Genomic DNA, 13,676 nt, shown 5'->3' on the forward strand with positions numbered 1-13,676 from the left:
CCCCACTTGGAAAGTGAAAACAGAAGCAGAATGAACATTTCATGGAAAACGGCCAGCCCACATGCCAGCCTCAGACTCCCCCTCTATTCTCCATCCAGAGTCACACTCCCAGGGCTTGCTTTGCCATCCCCCCCCCCCCCCCCCGTGTTGTGCCACTGGCTTCCTCGGTGTTTGATGCCCCGTGGTTGGAGGGCAGAGAAGGCCGCTCCCCCATGTCCACTCAGGCAGGGGAAAGTTTTCTGAGAGGAAGCCTCCAGCCTAGCAGAAAAGCTCCCAAGAGGATGCGGAAAGGATTTTTTTGAGGAGTAAGTATCACTTTCAAATTTAAAACAATTTGAAAATTATTTGTATCGGAAGCTAGGGAGAACATGTGGCTGTCCCCCTTTTTTGTCAGGAACAGCCTTTAGGGCAATGTCCTGCCCTTTGCTCTTGAGAGGCAGCCATTGCCTGAGGCCTCCCTGGAAAGCAGAATCCCTCAGGTTGGCTGTGAGTCTCTGAGATGCCTTGCTGGAAGGCAGGAGAGGAGAGCATTTGTGTGTTTTGTTTTAAGTATAGCCCATTTTTCACCATGTAGGTCTGAAAGTTGGTGTTTGTCTCAGGAGACAATGGAGGAGGGCCTTTGGAGGCGAAGTCAAACCTGGAGGGCAGCAGCACCTGCTGTGGCCGGAGAGACTGACTTGGGAGAGATGCTTCGTTGCAGCCGGGGCAGATGAAGGCAGCCGGTTGTGCTGCACATGGGCATCTCTTGTCTCTGCACTTGTCCCAAAGTCAGGAAGTGGCATACAAATATATAAAACACAAGCAATTTTTTGGAAGGAAGGCCTTGACAGTGGCAGCTGCCCCGTGGAACACCCTCCAGTCAGATGTGGGGGAAAGAAACAACTCTACAACTTGTAAAAGACAGCTGAAGGCAGCCCTCTATGGGGAAGTTTTTAATGTCTCATTGTGTTGGGAGCTGCCCAGAGTGACTGGGTACAAATATTGTTATCATCCTGTGCTAAGTTAAGTGCTTAACCATGACAGTCAAGCCAGCTGGGCAATTTACAGCTGCTGGTGTTCTGGGGCCGGTTGAGGCTGCGCTCTTGGCCCTGGAGGCACCCCAGCACTCCCCGGACCCTCCAGCCGCTTGGGGTCAAGGGAGGCGAGGAGGCGGGGGTGCAGCGGAGCCAGGCAAGCTGCAAGCACTGCGTCTTCTCCTGCCAGGCAGTTTTTGCAGCAGGACAGGGACAGGAAGGGTGGACAAGGTGCCCTTGATGACCCCTGAGGGCCCCTTGGGCTGCCTGACGTGGGCCATCCTGGGCCAGGGAGGCATCTGACAAGGAAGTCTTGTCTCCCTCCCCGCCCCCCAAGCTCAGGGGGCAAAGTGGAGTGTGGCACCTGGGCTTTCTCCCCAAAGGGGGGCACCGTGGCGAGTTGTCCTAGTGCTGGTCTCTTTCCAGGAGCCCCAAGGGCCCCACCTGAGGCACAAAAATCACTGGCCCTTCCTTGAGGGACCTTCATGGTCCTGCTAGGTTCCCCCGTCAGAGTGGAAAAGAAAAGAGAAGGCAATCGGGCATATAAAAAGACAAGGCAGGTTCTTACGTCTCTGATCATTTTTTAAGCAAAGAAAGGAGAAACATACACCCCCCCAAAAAACAAAAAGTGTTCTGCTTTTTTAAGTTTTATATTTCCTGTGCAGCAGTAATAAATCACACTCCACAAATGTCAGTAGATCGTATACCAACATCAATGATGCACCACAAAATTAGGAGTGCTAGGTTAAGCAACATTTTATCAATCAAGGCATCCTGTGAAAAACAGGCCTCACACATTTTGAACAAGATTTAGATCACCTGCTGGGAGTCTGAGGGTCCTGTGCCTGCCTCCCCCCAGGCCTAGGACAGGGCCTGACAGACTACAAAAGGACTGCTCTGGCCCAGCGGAGAGTACTGTTTACATTCTTTCAAACTGCTTTTAATGCTTTTTGTTTTGTTATTAACTGTTTTTATGTGTTTTATTTCTGGGGAGGGGGATATTGGGCTGTTTCTGTTTATATTTTATGTATTTTGTGTTTTTATATTGTGATTTTATCTTGCGAACCGCCCTGAGACCTGTGGGTATAGAGCGGTATATAAATAAAATTAAATAAATTTGGCAAAATGACACTTCCAGTGATTAACAGATTTAACACATTCTATTCATTGGAGCATCTGGGCCAATGTAACAAGATAGCTCATCAATCACGCTTACTGAGACCCATTGTTTTAGAGAAACCCTGCCTTACCGGGATGGATTATTGCCTAGGCGGCATCACGCTCCAGGGATATGGTAGCCATGGTTTTCAGCCGTTCCTGACATTTGGCCGCTGTTGCATGCTGACAGCTTCTTGGAGCCACCGATGAGCTGAGTGCAAGCGGGGAGGGGGGGGGCACTGGTAGACAAACTACCCTGGTGGAACACATCTATGCTGGCTTGATCATGCCCACAGAATGGAGGCTAGAAGGATCCCCACGGACATGCACCAGGCCCATTAGCAGACCAACTCTGCAACAAAAAGATGTCTGCAAACGTGATATGAAGGCCGGCAACATCAACTCCACCATGTGAGAATCCCTTGCAGGCGGGCACAGCGCCTGGAGACAGGCAGGCAGGTCGTGAGTCCATAGCAGTGACTAGAGGATGAATGACCCCTGGGAGTAGCAGAGAAGAAATGCCACGGTGCGGGGGCCTTCCTCTGCCCCAGCTGCAACTAAACCAGCCTCTCCCACATCAGTCTCTACAGCCACAGCAGGTGCTGCAACCTTCCAACAATTTGACTTCACTCCCAAAGGTGCATTCCTCTATTTTCCCAAGACAGGTGCCAACAAAGTTTCCCAGAATCCCAATGGATATGGGTGATTATTGTAATTAATCACAATAAAGCATTCAAAAACCATTTTATAGAGTATTTTATTTAAAAATATACAATTTTCTTGAGAAAGCAGAGTTAATTTATCACTTCTGGGCATTAGAGGAAGTCTCCATACCCTGCTGTGTAAGTTGCTACATTTTGACTGTTGACAGCTTCATTCAGAAACTAGTGCATTTGCCTGCTTTGCGCTCTCTGGCCACTGGAGGGACTGTGGCACAACTGCTTTGACAGCAGAGCTTTTGACTGCTTGACTCTGGCATTTGCAGAATGCGAGTCTCTCTTGAAAGGGTCCTTTGCAGAGAGCTATGGATGCCTTTATGGGGTGCTGTGCTTATGATAGCACACCTGTGAAACATGCGCAGCAGCCTCCTCGGCCATGTCTGCCTCCAGACTCCGAAGGGGCCATGGCTGGAGGCACTAAGGGAAATGAGGGGCACCTGCCCAGCCGGGCTTGAGCCAGGCGTCTCTCCCAACCGCAAAAAAACTTCCTTTAGGCACTTGCTTCTTTTTCTGCCTTCCTTTTTCTGCTGCATCTGTGAATGGAGCTGCTGGAGAGACGCAGGAACTGTGATTCGATGTTTGTGTTCAAATGTGAGTCACGTCCACTCCAGCATCTCACAAATCCCACCCAGGACACCCACCTTTTCTCACAGGAAGGCTCAGTGCCTGAGCACCCACATCACCAGATGCTGCTGAATCGGGCTCAGTTCCAGGTGGAGGGGCGCCATAAGGTGGTACCCCTCCTTTGCACACAGAGGGTTCCCCCAGCTCAGTCCCCAGGAGCCTCTTTGGCTGAAAGGGGAGGGTGGGAAGGCAGCAATGGAAAGACCCCCCCTCCCCCAGCCACTGCCAGGCAGAGTGGACAATACTGAGTCACATGTTTAGCCTGAAGAGACCAAGAGATGAGAGCTATCTCCATATTCATGGGAGGAGTCAATGGAAGATGGAGGAAGCGCCAGAGGGAAGATCAGAAACCAAGGATTCAGGTGACAAGAAAGGAGATTCTGGCTAAAACAACAGGAAGAACTTAATTTATACCCTATGTTTTTATCCTGACAAGGACTCAGTGGCTGCGTTAACAAAAGTGCAAACATATGTTTGTATATTAAATTTTGTTTAATACATATTTTAAATCTATTAATTGTATATTTACTTGTATAGATTCAATTAAATATATTATTTGTACAGTTTAACTATATTGCAAACACTTTTAATTTATGATATGGAAATTTAATTCCATCATGTGGCCCATGGGGTCAGTGTCCAGGTACCCTTGGAGTCCACTTGGTCTGAGAAGTTGGACCACCCTGGTCTATGTTATTCAGGGCTTTGGACACTAAGTGTGCAAGAACGTGATCCGCTAGCAGATGGGAAGCCAGTGCTGGTCTCAGGTTGGTGGCGTTCCCATCACTGAGCAGCCACAGCATTCTGCACCAGCTGAAGCATCTGGGTCAGGGCCAAGGGCAGCCCCATGCAGAGCATGCAGCAGTAATCCAGTCCTGAGGTTACCAGCACATGAACTATAGTGGTCAACTGTTATTAAGGAATGGCTGATAAAAAGCACACCTTGCCCTAGAGGCCACCTAAGTCTCCCATGACAATGAGTCAAGGGCATAGCTGCTCCTTCAAGGCAGCCAACTGGCCTGTCTCCCGCATCCAAGCACCCCCCCCCAACCACAGTCCCACAAGCCTCTGTCCGCCAAGGCTTCAGTCTCAGCTGACCGGCTCTCTTCCAGTTCAACTGTGTATCCAGGAACTGGTCCTGGTCTTTCCCAGCCTTTACTAAATCAGATGTAATGGGGAAACAGAGCTGGGAAGCACCAGCACACTGAGGACCCCTCCCCCCCCCATGCCTTACAGCTTCATCTAGGTGAGATGTTCCCTTTGAAATCCTCCGAGGGGGAGAGCAGGTGAGGCAGGGTGGCCCTGGCACCTCTTTCCTGCTAAAGGTCCTCCATCAGGCAATGCTGGCCAACTCAGTCCCCAAACCAGCCCTGACACCAGATGGAAATGAATCGAGATAATCCGTCTGCTCCAGAAACGACTGAAGTTGCTCCACCGCCTTAATCCAAACATGGAGTGTTGGCAAGTGTGTCAGGCTTGGCCGCTTAAGGAGAAGCTCCAGCTTCTTTCAAGATAGCAGGCAGCCCCCCGCCCTGCCAAGGAGCGTTGATGCCGCCCTGAACGCAACCAGTCCCCCCACTCGGCTGGCTTTCCTCTGCCAGGACAAGCCTCCTGCTTCAAGTGCTGCATGAGACTCACAACAATCAACATGTTGTGTATTTCTTTTTTATTATTAAATTCCATTAGTTTTTTTTCTCTCCATATATTTTTTCCTCTAGGCACAATACAATACAAGAACTCTGCAGGTTTGACACAATGTACAGAAACTTCAGTAATCTACAACTGCTCAAGGAACTTACAAAACCCTCCGATGCACAGCAGCCACAGCCTTTATTGTACAAATAAAAAAGGGGGGGAGGCAAAGGGGCAGCTGGGGCTCCAGACTATGTACAACGCTTCGGGGACAGGAAAGGGCGCCCCTTTGCCTTTGAAAATGTGGGGGGCGGGGGCTGCCAGGCCAAACTGGAGCTCCAGGGGAAGGAGGGCCTGCCTGCTCTGGCAGGAAAGCAGGCTGCATGATCTGCTTTGGGGGGGGGGTCAGTGCAGGACACACAATGGGAGGGGCAGTTGCAGGTGCTGAGCTGCCCCCAGCAGCCAGACTCACAACCCTCTGCAAGGAAGACACAGAGGGAACCAAGAGCTGGGAGTGCAGCAAGACACTCGCCCCCCCCGGGGGGGGGACCTGGCCAACCCCCTTCCTCGCTTGGCGCTTCTTCCCAGGACAGAGTCCCTTTCTAACTGCAGCCTCAGCAGTACCAGGGGAGCTTGTGGTTTGCAAGGGGAGGCAAGGAGGGTCAGAATCCCTACCCCACCCCTCTGCCCCAAAGTCCCAGGGGCTCCAAGCCGGGACAGGGGCGCTGGAGGCCCTAACACTGTTTCTGCTCTCTCCCGCTGCTCCAGCAGGTCGCCAATCTCCCCACCGCTGCCTTCCCTGGCAGGGGGCACCCCTGGGCAGCCGGTGTGGGGCTAGGGGGTGGAAGCAAGGCGGTTTGGCACATCTGCCACTGCCTGTGGGTGCTGATGGGGGAAAACTGACAGTGGCCAGACCCATCTGCTTGGGGGGCCCTGCTGACCACGTCACTCCCCCCAACCTGACCTGCCAATGCATCTCTTAGGCAGAGGGAGCAGGCAGACCCCAACTCCCCTGCCAAGCAGTCGGATGGGGGTTCCAAGGGGGCCTCTACTCTGCGCCCCACAGCACCTCTTCCAGTCCTGCCCCGTCCCGGTCCAGCCCTGGCGCCGGCTTCACTTGCGCAGGCCTAGAAGGGCAGCCTCAGGCGTCAGACAAGCAGCTCTGGATGCGGTCGATCCACTGCTGGGCCAGCTGCACATCCTGGGCGCAGAAATAGTAAACACGCTTCGTGGTCTTCACCTGCGAGGGGAGAAGGGTGAGCGCAAAGGTCTGCCTCTGGAACACCAGCCAGCCTTCCTTCCCCCCCCCCTTGGGCAGCCATGGGGAGAAGCCACTCACGTCAAAGAAAGCCTTCTCCTCCACCATCTTGGGGGCCCCCATGGTGGGGGTGCCTGGTGTGATCGACTCCACCTCCGCCAGGTCAATGACGCCTTTGCACTCCACGTCCAGGCGGCTGTCGTAATAGCGCAGCTGCAAGGAAGGAGGGCTGAAGGTCAGAGCCCCCCAGGAGAAGGCCCCCTCCCCATTCCCCTCGCCCGCCTGCAGCCACCCACCTGGTGCTTGGTTTTATCCAGCACAAACCAGCGAGGCTTCCAGGGCTTCATGAAGGCTCCTTTCTTGTACAGTGTCCCCTCGTAGGACCTGCGGAGGGCAGAGGGGTCAGCGGGGGAAGAGGGGCAAGCAGAGACCAAGACCCCCTGCCTCCCTCTGCCAGCCCCCCAGCAGCCAGGTCCCGCACCGATTCTCACTCTCCGCCGTCTGGAACTGGCTGTAGAGGGTGCTGGTGCTCCTGCGGCCCCCCTGCTTCCCGCTGGAGGGGGTGGAGGCGCTGCTGCTGTCGCTGTCCAGGCTCAGGTTGATGGTGGAGCTCCCGCGGCCGCTCTCCTGCAGGTAGACCCCGAAGGAGCGCCGCTGGTGCGACAGGCTGGAGGCCATCAGCAAGGAGCCAGCCGCCACCTGGGGGCAAAGGAAGCTCCTTCCGTCAGAGGAGGGCTCTGCGCAGGGCGGGCAAAGATCCCCAGCCCCTCAGCCCCCAGCCCAGAGCCCTTACTCGGCCGCTGGGGTCCGCCTGCGCCTCCGAGCGCTGAGAGGCCTTTGCCTTGTCCCAGAGGTCCTTCCAGCGCTCAGGGACCTGCCCCAGCTCCATCTCCAGGTTCTGCAGCTCCTGCAAGAGACAGAGAAGGGGCAGTTGGGGGGCAAAGGCAAAAGGGGTCCTACGGCATCAAGAGCAGCAGGGGAAAAAGGACGACAGCTGCATGTTCTCAGGTTCTCCTCTGCAGCCATAAAGGCAGGAAAGCTGCCTTGAAGAAAACAAGATTCCCACAGTGACTCCCAGCTTGGAGTCCAGGCGGCCAAGAAACGGCGCTGGCCGTGACGGACCAAGAAGGGGAAGATTCCAGAACCAAAGCAGGCCCAGTTGCCCTTGTCCTAACTGCACCCCACGGCTGCCGACTCTGCTTCTCGCCCAAGGCCCCCACTGACCTCCAGCAGCCGGGAGATGGCGTCTGGCTCCGTGCGGCTGCGGTTGTCATAGCAGGGCCAGACGATCTTGCGCCGGCTCTGGGGGGCGCTGGTGTCTGGCTGGGTGGCCTCCTCCACAGGGTCCGCCTGGCTCTGCACCAGCTCCCAGTCGTAGGAGGGTCCTTCCGACAGGGTCTCCTGCGTGTAGTAGTCCCACACCTTCAGATTCGAGACGTTGCTGTACGGGCGCAAAACCTAACGGGAGGAAAGAGCCGAGGAGTCACTGCCCCAAAGGCCACGCTTGGGCACCCGCCAGCGGCACCCAAGGCAGGACCCCCAGCACCCCCCAGGCGGGCCCCGCTGCCCCCGACCCACGGCTGCTCACCTCCCCGTCCTCCGGGGCATACATGTAGTTGAAGAAGGCTGGCGTCTTCTTGTTCAGCCGATCCAGGTAGTCCCAGATGGAGCGAAAGAGCTGGGGCCCCTTGCGCTCCCCCTTCTCTTCGTACAGCAGCCCTGCCAAGGAAGCACAGCCTTTGGCTCCTGCCACTGTCCCAGGGGCCACAAGGGCCCCCCCCTCCCCAGGCCCCGGGGGCTCCTTACCCAGCTCCAGCCGCTCGTAGTCGGAGTCCAGCAGGAAAGTGCGGAAGCGGCTGGAGACCGAGTGGTAGCTGAGGAACTTCAGGTAGTACTGGCTGAACTCAAACTCCATGGGGAACTGCAGGTGGATCTGTGGGGAGAGAGCAGCCGGAGAGTGGGGAGGGGGCAGGAAGAGGCCGCAGGGCCCTCCTCCCAGGGGTTGGAAGCATTTTGGGGCTGGGGCGGCCCTCCTCCCCCCGGGACAAGGAGGGCTGGGGCGGCCCTCCTCCCCCCGGGGCCTGGCTGCTCTCCTCACCTGATGCACGCAGTCCAGGAACTGCAGGAAGACGGGCGTGAAGCCGCTGCTCTGGCTGGCCAAGGTCTGCGCCCCTCGGTGGCTGAAGCGGTGCCCAAAGGAGAGCCACTCCTTCTCCACCAGCAGCCGGAAGCCCTCCATGGTGCGGTAATAGGGGTCGGAGAGGAGCTGCACCAGAGACACCACCTGGGGGGCAGAGGGGGGGTCACGGCCGGCCTCCAGGGCAAGGGCTGGCGGGGGGGGGGGAGGGAAGGAGGCTGACCTGGGTGGTGATGTCCCAGCCGTCCTCCAGGCTGACCAGCACAGAGGAGCCCGTGTCCAGCAGCTCCACCACCAGCACAGAGATCTGCAGGATCTTGTGAATCTGGGGAGGAAAGCAGGATCCCAGAATGTGGCGGAGGCAGCGCACCCGGAGCAAAGGTTCAAAGGTGCGCAGCAAGTGCCAACCTCCCCCTGACCTGCAGACCCACCTCAGAAACCCCCAAAGCCCTCCTGGCAGCTGCAGGCTGAAACGCCACACTCCGCTTTCAGCTTGGGGAACACCCAGCCTCCCCGCCACTCCGCTGGGAAATAGATACCTTCCATATACCTTGACCTTTGGGGGGGGGGGGAGGAATCTGCTGCTCTTTTAACAATTTTACTAAACTCCTGAGCTTGCTAAGCCGCTCCAGTTCTGCCTCACAGGAAACCTGGAAACTGCCCCCTGCCTGCCTGGCCAAGGCGAGGGGCTCCTGGGCTGCGGACGGACAACGTGGTTCCTGTGACGGAAACGAGACTCGGCAGCCAGGGCCTTCTTGCAGCTCCGGGGCCTGGCGACCGGAACGCAGAGTTTCTGCCTGCCAAATCTTTGCTGACCTCAGAAACGGATGGACAAGCAGCGAGGACTTTGTTCCTTACCTGGCAAATCTCAACGGCCTCCCCCAACCCCAAGTCCTCCTCTGCCTTGACCTCTCTGGAGTCTTTGGGACCAGGAGGCCAGAGGGAAGAGCCTCCTCCCTCCAGCGTCCGCCCGGCCACTGACCTGGATCAGCCACTCGGACTCCTCCAGGGAGCGCAGGTAGGTCTGGCCGGGCTCGGCGGAGGGGCTGCCCGGCACACAGGCCTTCATCAGCTTCTTGAAGCTGGTCTTGACTTGCCGGGCGTCAAAGACCTCGATGGGCACCACCTCCCAGTGCTGCAAAGGGTCTGGCTTCACACCCTGGATGGGACCAAGAAGAAGAAGAAGAAGAGTTTGGATTTGATATCCCGCCTTTCACTCCCTTTAAGGAGTCTCAAAGTGGCTAACATTCTCCTTTCCCTTCCTCCCCCACAACAAACACTCTGTGAGGTGAGTGGGGCTGAGAGACTTCAGAGAAGTGTGACTAGCCCAAGGTCACCCAACAGCTGCATGTGGAGGAGCGGAGACACGAACCCGGTTCCCCAGATTAGGAGTCTACCGCTCTTAAGCACTACACCACACTGGCTCTCCAAGAGACGCCATCAGGAAGGGGCCCACAGCCCCCCTTCCCAGCCGCTGCCCCTCTGCTGGGCGCCCAAGAGAACCATACCCGGAGCTGGGACTTGTCTCCGATGATGTAGAGGGAGGCGCGATGCTGGCGCAGGAAGCTGGCCTCGGAGGGGGACCCGTTGGCTTGCGTGCTTAGCAGCTCCTTGCCGGCCAGGCGGGAGCCGACCTCCATGTTGAGAGCATAGCTGCTCATGCGCCCGCTGGCACGGATGCTGCCCCACTTGCCTGCAAGGGAGGGGTGTCAGGTGGTGCCAGAGACTCCGCTCTCTCCTGCAGGCTGATCCCGGAGCCTGCTGCCCCCTCCCAGCCGGAGCTCTAGGCCAGGGGAAGACGGCCCCAGCCACACCCACCCAGGGCGGGCTGCACTGGAGACGGGCGCAGCGCCCCGGCCAGCCCATCCTTACCTAGGAGGGGCCGAGAGGCAGGCCAAGCCAGGCGAAAGAGCATGCTGTGAGGCTGCGGAAGGGTTAGCACAGAGGGTGGGTTAGACTGCCTGCCTGCCTGCCTGGGGGGTGGGCACCAGTGGGGCAAGTTAGCAGTGTGAATGCCACGTCCATGAGGTTAGTGCCCCATACAGTACCTCGGGGGGAGAGGTGTCCCTTTGATGCCAGGCTCTTGGGGCTGGAGAGGGTAATGAGCCTACCTCTGTGACCTAGGGCTGAGAGAGGACAGGACGGAGAGGCATCTCAGCGAGGGGGGGGGGGAGGAACAGAGGCAGCAGCAATGGATGGCAGGCGGATGTTTGTCCCCAACAGAGAGGGCAAGACAGATGGGCCGGCAAGATGGAGGGAGGCAGCCAGAGGCGGCGGCTGTGAGCAACAGCCCTGGGGTGAGCAGGCCCCCTTCCGTCCGCTGGCTGCTTGGAGAAGGCCCAGCCCAGCCCCCCCGGAGCCAGACGGCCCTTCCGTGGCTACTCTACGGGGGCCGCACGCAGCATCTCACCTCCGCGGCTAAGCGGCCCTTCGTCCTTCCCTCCCATCACCTGCTTCATAAGAGATCCCAGCTTGGGCTGCCGCTTCTCAGAAGAATCTGTAGCACCAACAGAAGGTGGACGTTCCACACCCAGGGGAAGCAAGCCAGCCCCGGAGCTGCCAGGCCTCTTCTCTCCCTGGGGCGTCCCCACCCAAAATCCGGCAGGGGTCGGGGGGGGCGCACTGGCCCCTCCCACAACGTGCCCAATGGCCTCTCCCAGCTCAGCCGGAATTCCGCTCTGGCCTGTCCTGAGGCTGACGCTCCCAGCAGAGCCAAGGGCTGCTTGGCTCCAGAGGGCCAGGTGGGGCTCTTCTCTCCAGGATGGCTCAGACAGACGACAAATGGAGGGGGGGGGGCTGATGGGGATGGCAAGGGCCCTCGCTGACCCACCAGCAAGGATGGTGTGGAGGCGACACAACAGCTGCACATGGACAGGACTCACCTGGGCCTGGTGGTCGAGGGGAAGCTCTCTCCCGCCCTGCACGCCCGGGACCCCACCTGCCGCGGCTGCCTCTGAGCCCAGGGCAGCCTCCCCCCAGGCCCTCACCTGCGCTGCTCATGTGGGCCGAGGTGAAGCCGCTGAGCGTGTTGCGGCCGCCGCTGTCGGCGTAGTGAGGCATGGAGTTGATGACGGCCTGCAGGTACTTCTCTTGCTCCAGGCTGGTGGAGTCGGCCTGAGAGGGGCCTGCAAGGAGCAGCAGCAGGGAAGGGGTCATCCTCAGGGCCTCCTCGGGAGGAGGGAGGCCAGGCGGGGAGGGGGAGGCAGCTGTACCTGTGGCAGGAGCGTTCTGGGACTTGAAGAGGCCCGCCACGCCCTTCCCGTGCAGCCCGCCTGAGCGCAGGAGGACCGCCTTGGTGCGCGAGTTCCGCCAGCAGACCACCGGGAAGCGGTTCTGGCGGTAGCAGCGCGAGATCCGCTGGATGGCGTTGTCTTGGATGCTCTGTGGGACAATCAGCAGCCCAGGGTAGCTGCAGGGAAGAGAGAGAGGGATGGGTGGAAGGAAGGAAGGAAGTTATTCTTATTCTTAAGTATTATTTTAGAGAGAAAGAGGGGCTGCTGCAGTCCACCGAAACACTTCTGTGCCACCTCCTGGGTGGTGATCTCCCAGTTGAGACGCTCTGGGTCAGGACCCCCGCCCCAGAAGGTGCTGTGCTGCCATTTCAAGAGGCAAAACGGCATTTGCAGCCCCACTTCGGTGCCACAGTTGAGAGAAGGCCAGGAAATGGTGGTGCTGAGGAGGAGCAAACAGGGCCTGGGCAGAAAACGTTTCCCTGCAGAGAAGGCCTGTAGCCTCTGGATTGGGGCCTCAGAGTGCAGTCAGAGGGATCAGGCAGGTGGCCAGAGAGCCTCTCATTCCAGGCAAGGGAGGCCCAGCAGAGCCAGCCTTTTCCAGACCCACCCACCCCTTTTTATGACTGTGCACTGCAGAAACCCCAGCTAGAGACCCAGAGAGCCTGGGCTGCCCCCGAGTCCCCCTCCTCAAGAATGGGGGGAAGGGAGGGGGCAGAGCATCCCCAGCTGGAGGAAGAACAGACATGGACAGACACACCCCTTGGCATCCAGTCTGTGAATCACCCTTGTCAGAACTTGCCCAACTTGCTACTTGAGGCTGACGGACGGACTGTGGGCGACTGAGTAGCGCAAGGTGCCCTGTCCGTCTGTCCATCCATCGCCCACCATCTTGGCTGCAGGACCTTCACAGGGAGGCTAAAGGAGGAGTGTGCAGGCCCCTCTTCTAGCCAAGCGGCCCACTGTCCTCCTCCGGCCTGCCAATGGCAGGCTACCCAGGGGGGTGGGGTGGCCCGGAGACGCTGCTCCTCAACTCCTCATGATCCCAGGGCCAGACTCTGAATCCCAGGTCTCCCCTCTGCTGCCTTCTGGGGAGCCTCGCCTGCCATGTTTGACAAGGGCCCCCCAAGGAGTCCCCCATGCCCTGCCTACGTTGTGGGTGTCCCCCTCCCCTGCCCCCCGCCAGGCACCCTGGCTCACCTGCGGCAGATGGCGTACATGCGGTTGACGGTGGAGATGCGGAAGGGCTCGTTCTTGGAGCGGGTCAGGCTGTTGCTGAGCGTCCCCAGGCCCAGGCGCTGGTAGTCCCGGCAACAGGCGCGCTCCACCAGGTGGCTCATGGTCATCTTGTCCGAGGGCCGGATGGTGGTGGACGGGGTCAAGGTGCTGCGGTCCACGTCTTCGGACACTGCAGGCAGCCAGGCAGGGTTGGGCACAGCTCAGGAAGAGGACCCCCCTCCCCCCCCCGGCAAGGGCCGTCCGTACCTGAGATCTCGTCCTCGTTGTCCTCCAGGAAGTGCTGCTGGTTGCCCCGGGCCTCCCAGGGAGGCGGCGTGTACTTCTTGCGCGTCACATACTGGCGGCCGATCGTCCTCTTGGCGTTCTTCACCAGGTTCCTGGAGATGGTCCTAAAGCAGGAAGAGGGCGAGAGCAGCCAGTGAGCTCAGCCGCAGGCTTGGCGGGGGTGCAAGAGAAAGCCCTTCAGGGCCTCCCCCCACCCCTGGCCCAGCCGGCACCACCGGCAGCGGGAGAAGAGCAAGGCAGAAGGTGGGGCAGCTGGGGGGTGAGGGGCAAGGAGGCAGGAGAGGGTGAAGAGGCCAGGAGAAAGGGCAGCGCAGCCCCCCCCCCCGGACTCTGTGAGCTGTTTGGCAGGCAGGGGGCCACACAGCCCCAGCAGGCATGGCG

The 13,676-nt window shown here is 58.6% G+C and overlaps 1 protein-coding gene across 7 annotated transcripts in view; it reads right to left on the reverse strand.

Moving 5' to 3' along the window:
- Positions 1–5,163: 5,163 nt before the first annotated feature.
- Positions 5,164–13,676, reverse strand: part of SBF1 (SET binding factor 1) — a 42,533-nt gene continuing 34,020 nt past the window's right edge. For 2 of the 7 annotated variants that reach the window (XM_083401711.1, XM_083401710.1), the window contains 18 exons: positions 13,257–13,399; positions 12,972–13,179; positions 11,754–11,950; positions 11,529–11,666; positions 10,952–11,038; positions 10,590–10,667; positions 10,050–10,234; positions 9,524–9,700; positions 8,765–8,866; positions 8,503–8,688; positions 8,211–8,337; positions 7,993–8,123; positions 7,629–7,862; positions 7,198–7,311; positions 6,886–7,103; positions 6,701–6,788; positions 6,486–6,617; positions 5,164–6,386 (listed from right to left, as the gene is read on the reverse strand). In XM_083401711.1, the coding sequence (XP_083257837.1) occupies positions 6,288–6,386; positions 6,486–6,617; positions 6,701–6,788; positions 6,886–7,103; positions 7,198–7,311; positions 7,629–7,862; positions 7,993–8,123; positions 8,211–8,337; positions 8,503–8,688; positions 8,765–8,866; positions 9,524–9,700; positions 10,050–10,234; positions 10,590–10,667; positions 10,952–11,038; positions 11,529–11,666; positions 11,754–11,950; positions 12,972–13,179; positions 13,257–13,399 (2,644 nt within the window). In that variant the 3' untranslated portion in view covers positions 5,164–6,287. The remainder of the gene's footprint in view (positions 6,387–6,485; positions 6,618–6,700; positions 6,789–6,885; positions 7,104–7,197; positions 7,312–7,628; positions 7,863–7,992; positions 8,124–8,210; positions 8,338–8,502; positions 8,689–8,764; positions 8,867–9,523; positions 9,701–10,049; positions 10,235–10,589; positions 10,668–10,951; positions 11,039–11,528; positions 11,667–11,753; positions 11,951–12,971; positions 13,180–13,256; positions 13,400–13,676) is intronic. The other 5 variants (XM_083401714.1, XM_083401713.1, XM_083401716.1 and 2 more) reach the window with 3 other exon arrangements.

Source organism: Podarcis tiliguerta (assembly GCF_965153285.1).
Source record: "Podarcis tiliguerta genome assembly, chromosome: 10".
In the NCBI taxonomy this organism is placed as follows: domain Eukaryota; kingdom Metazoa; phylum Chordata; class Lepidosauria; order Squamata; family Lacertidae; genus Podarcis; species Podarcis tiliguerta.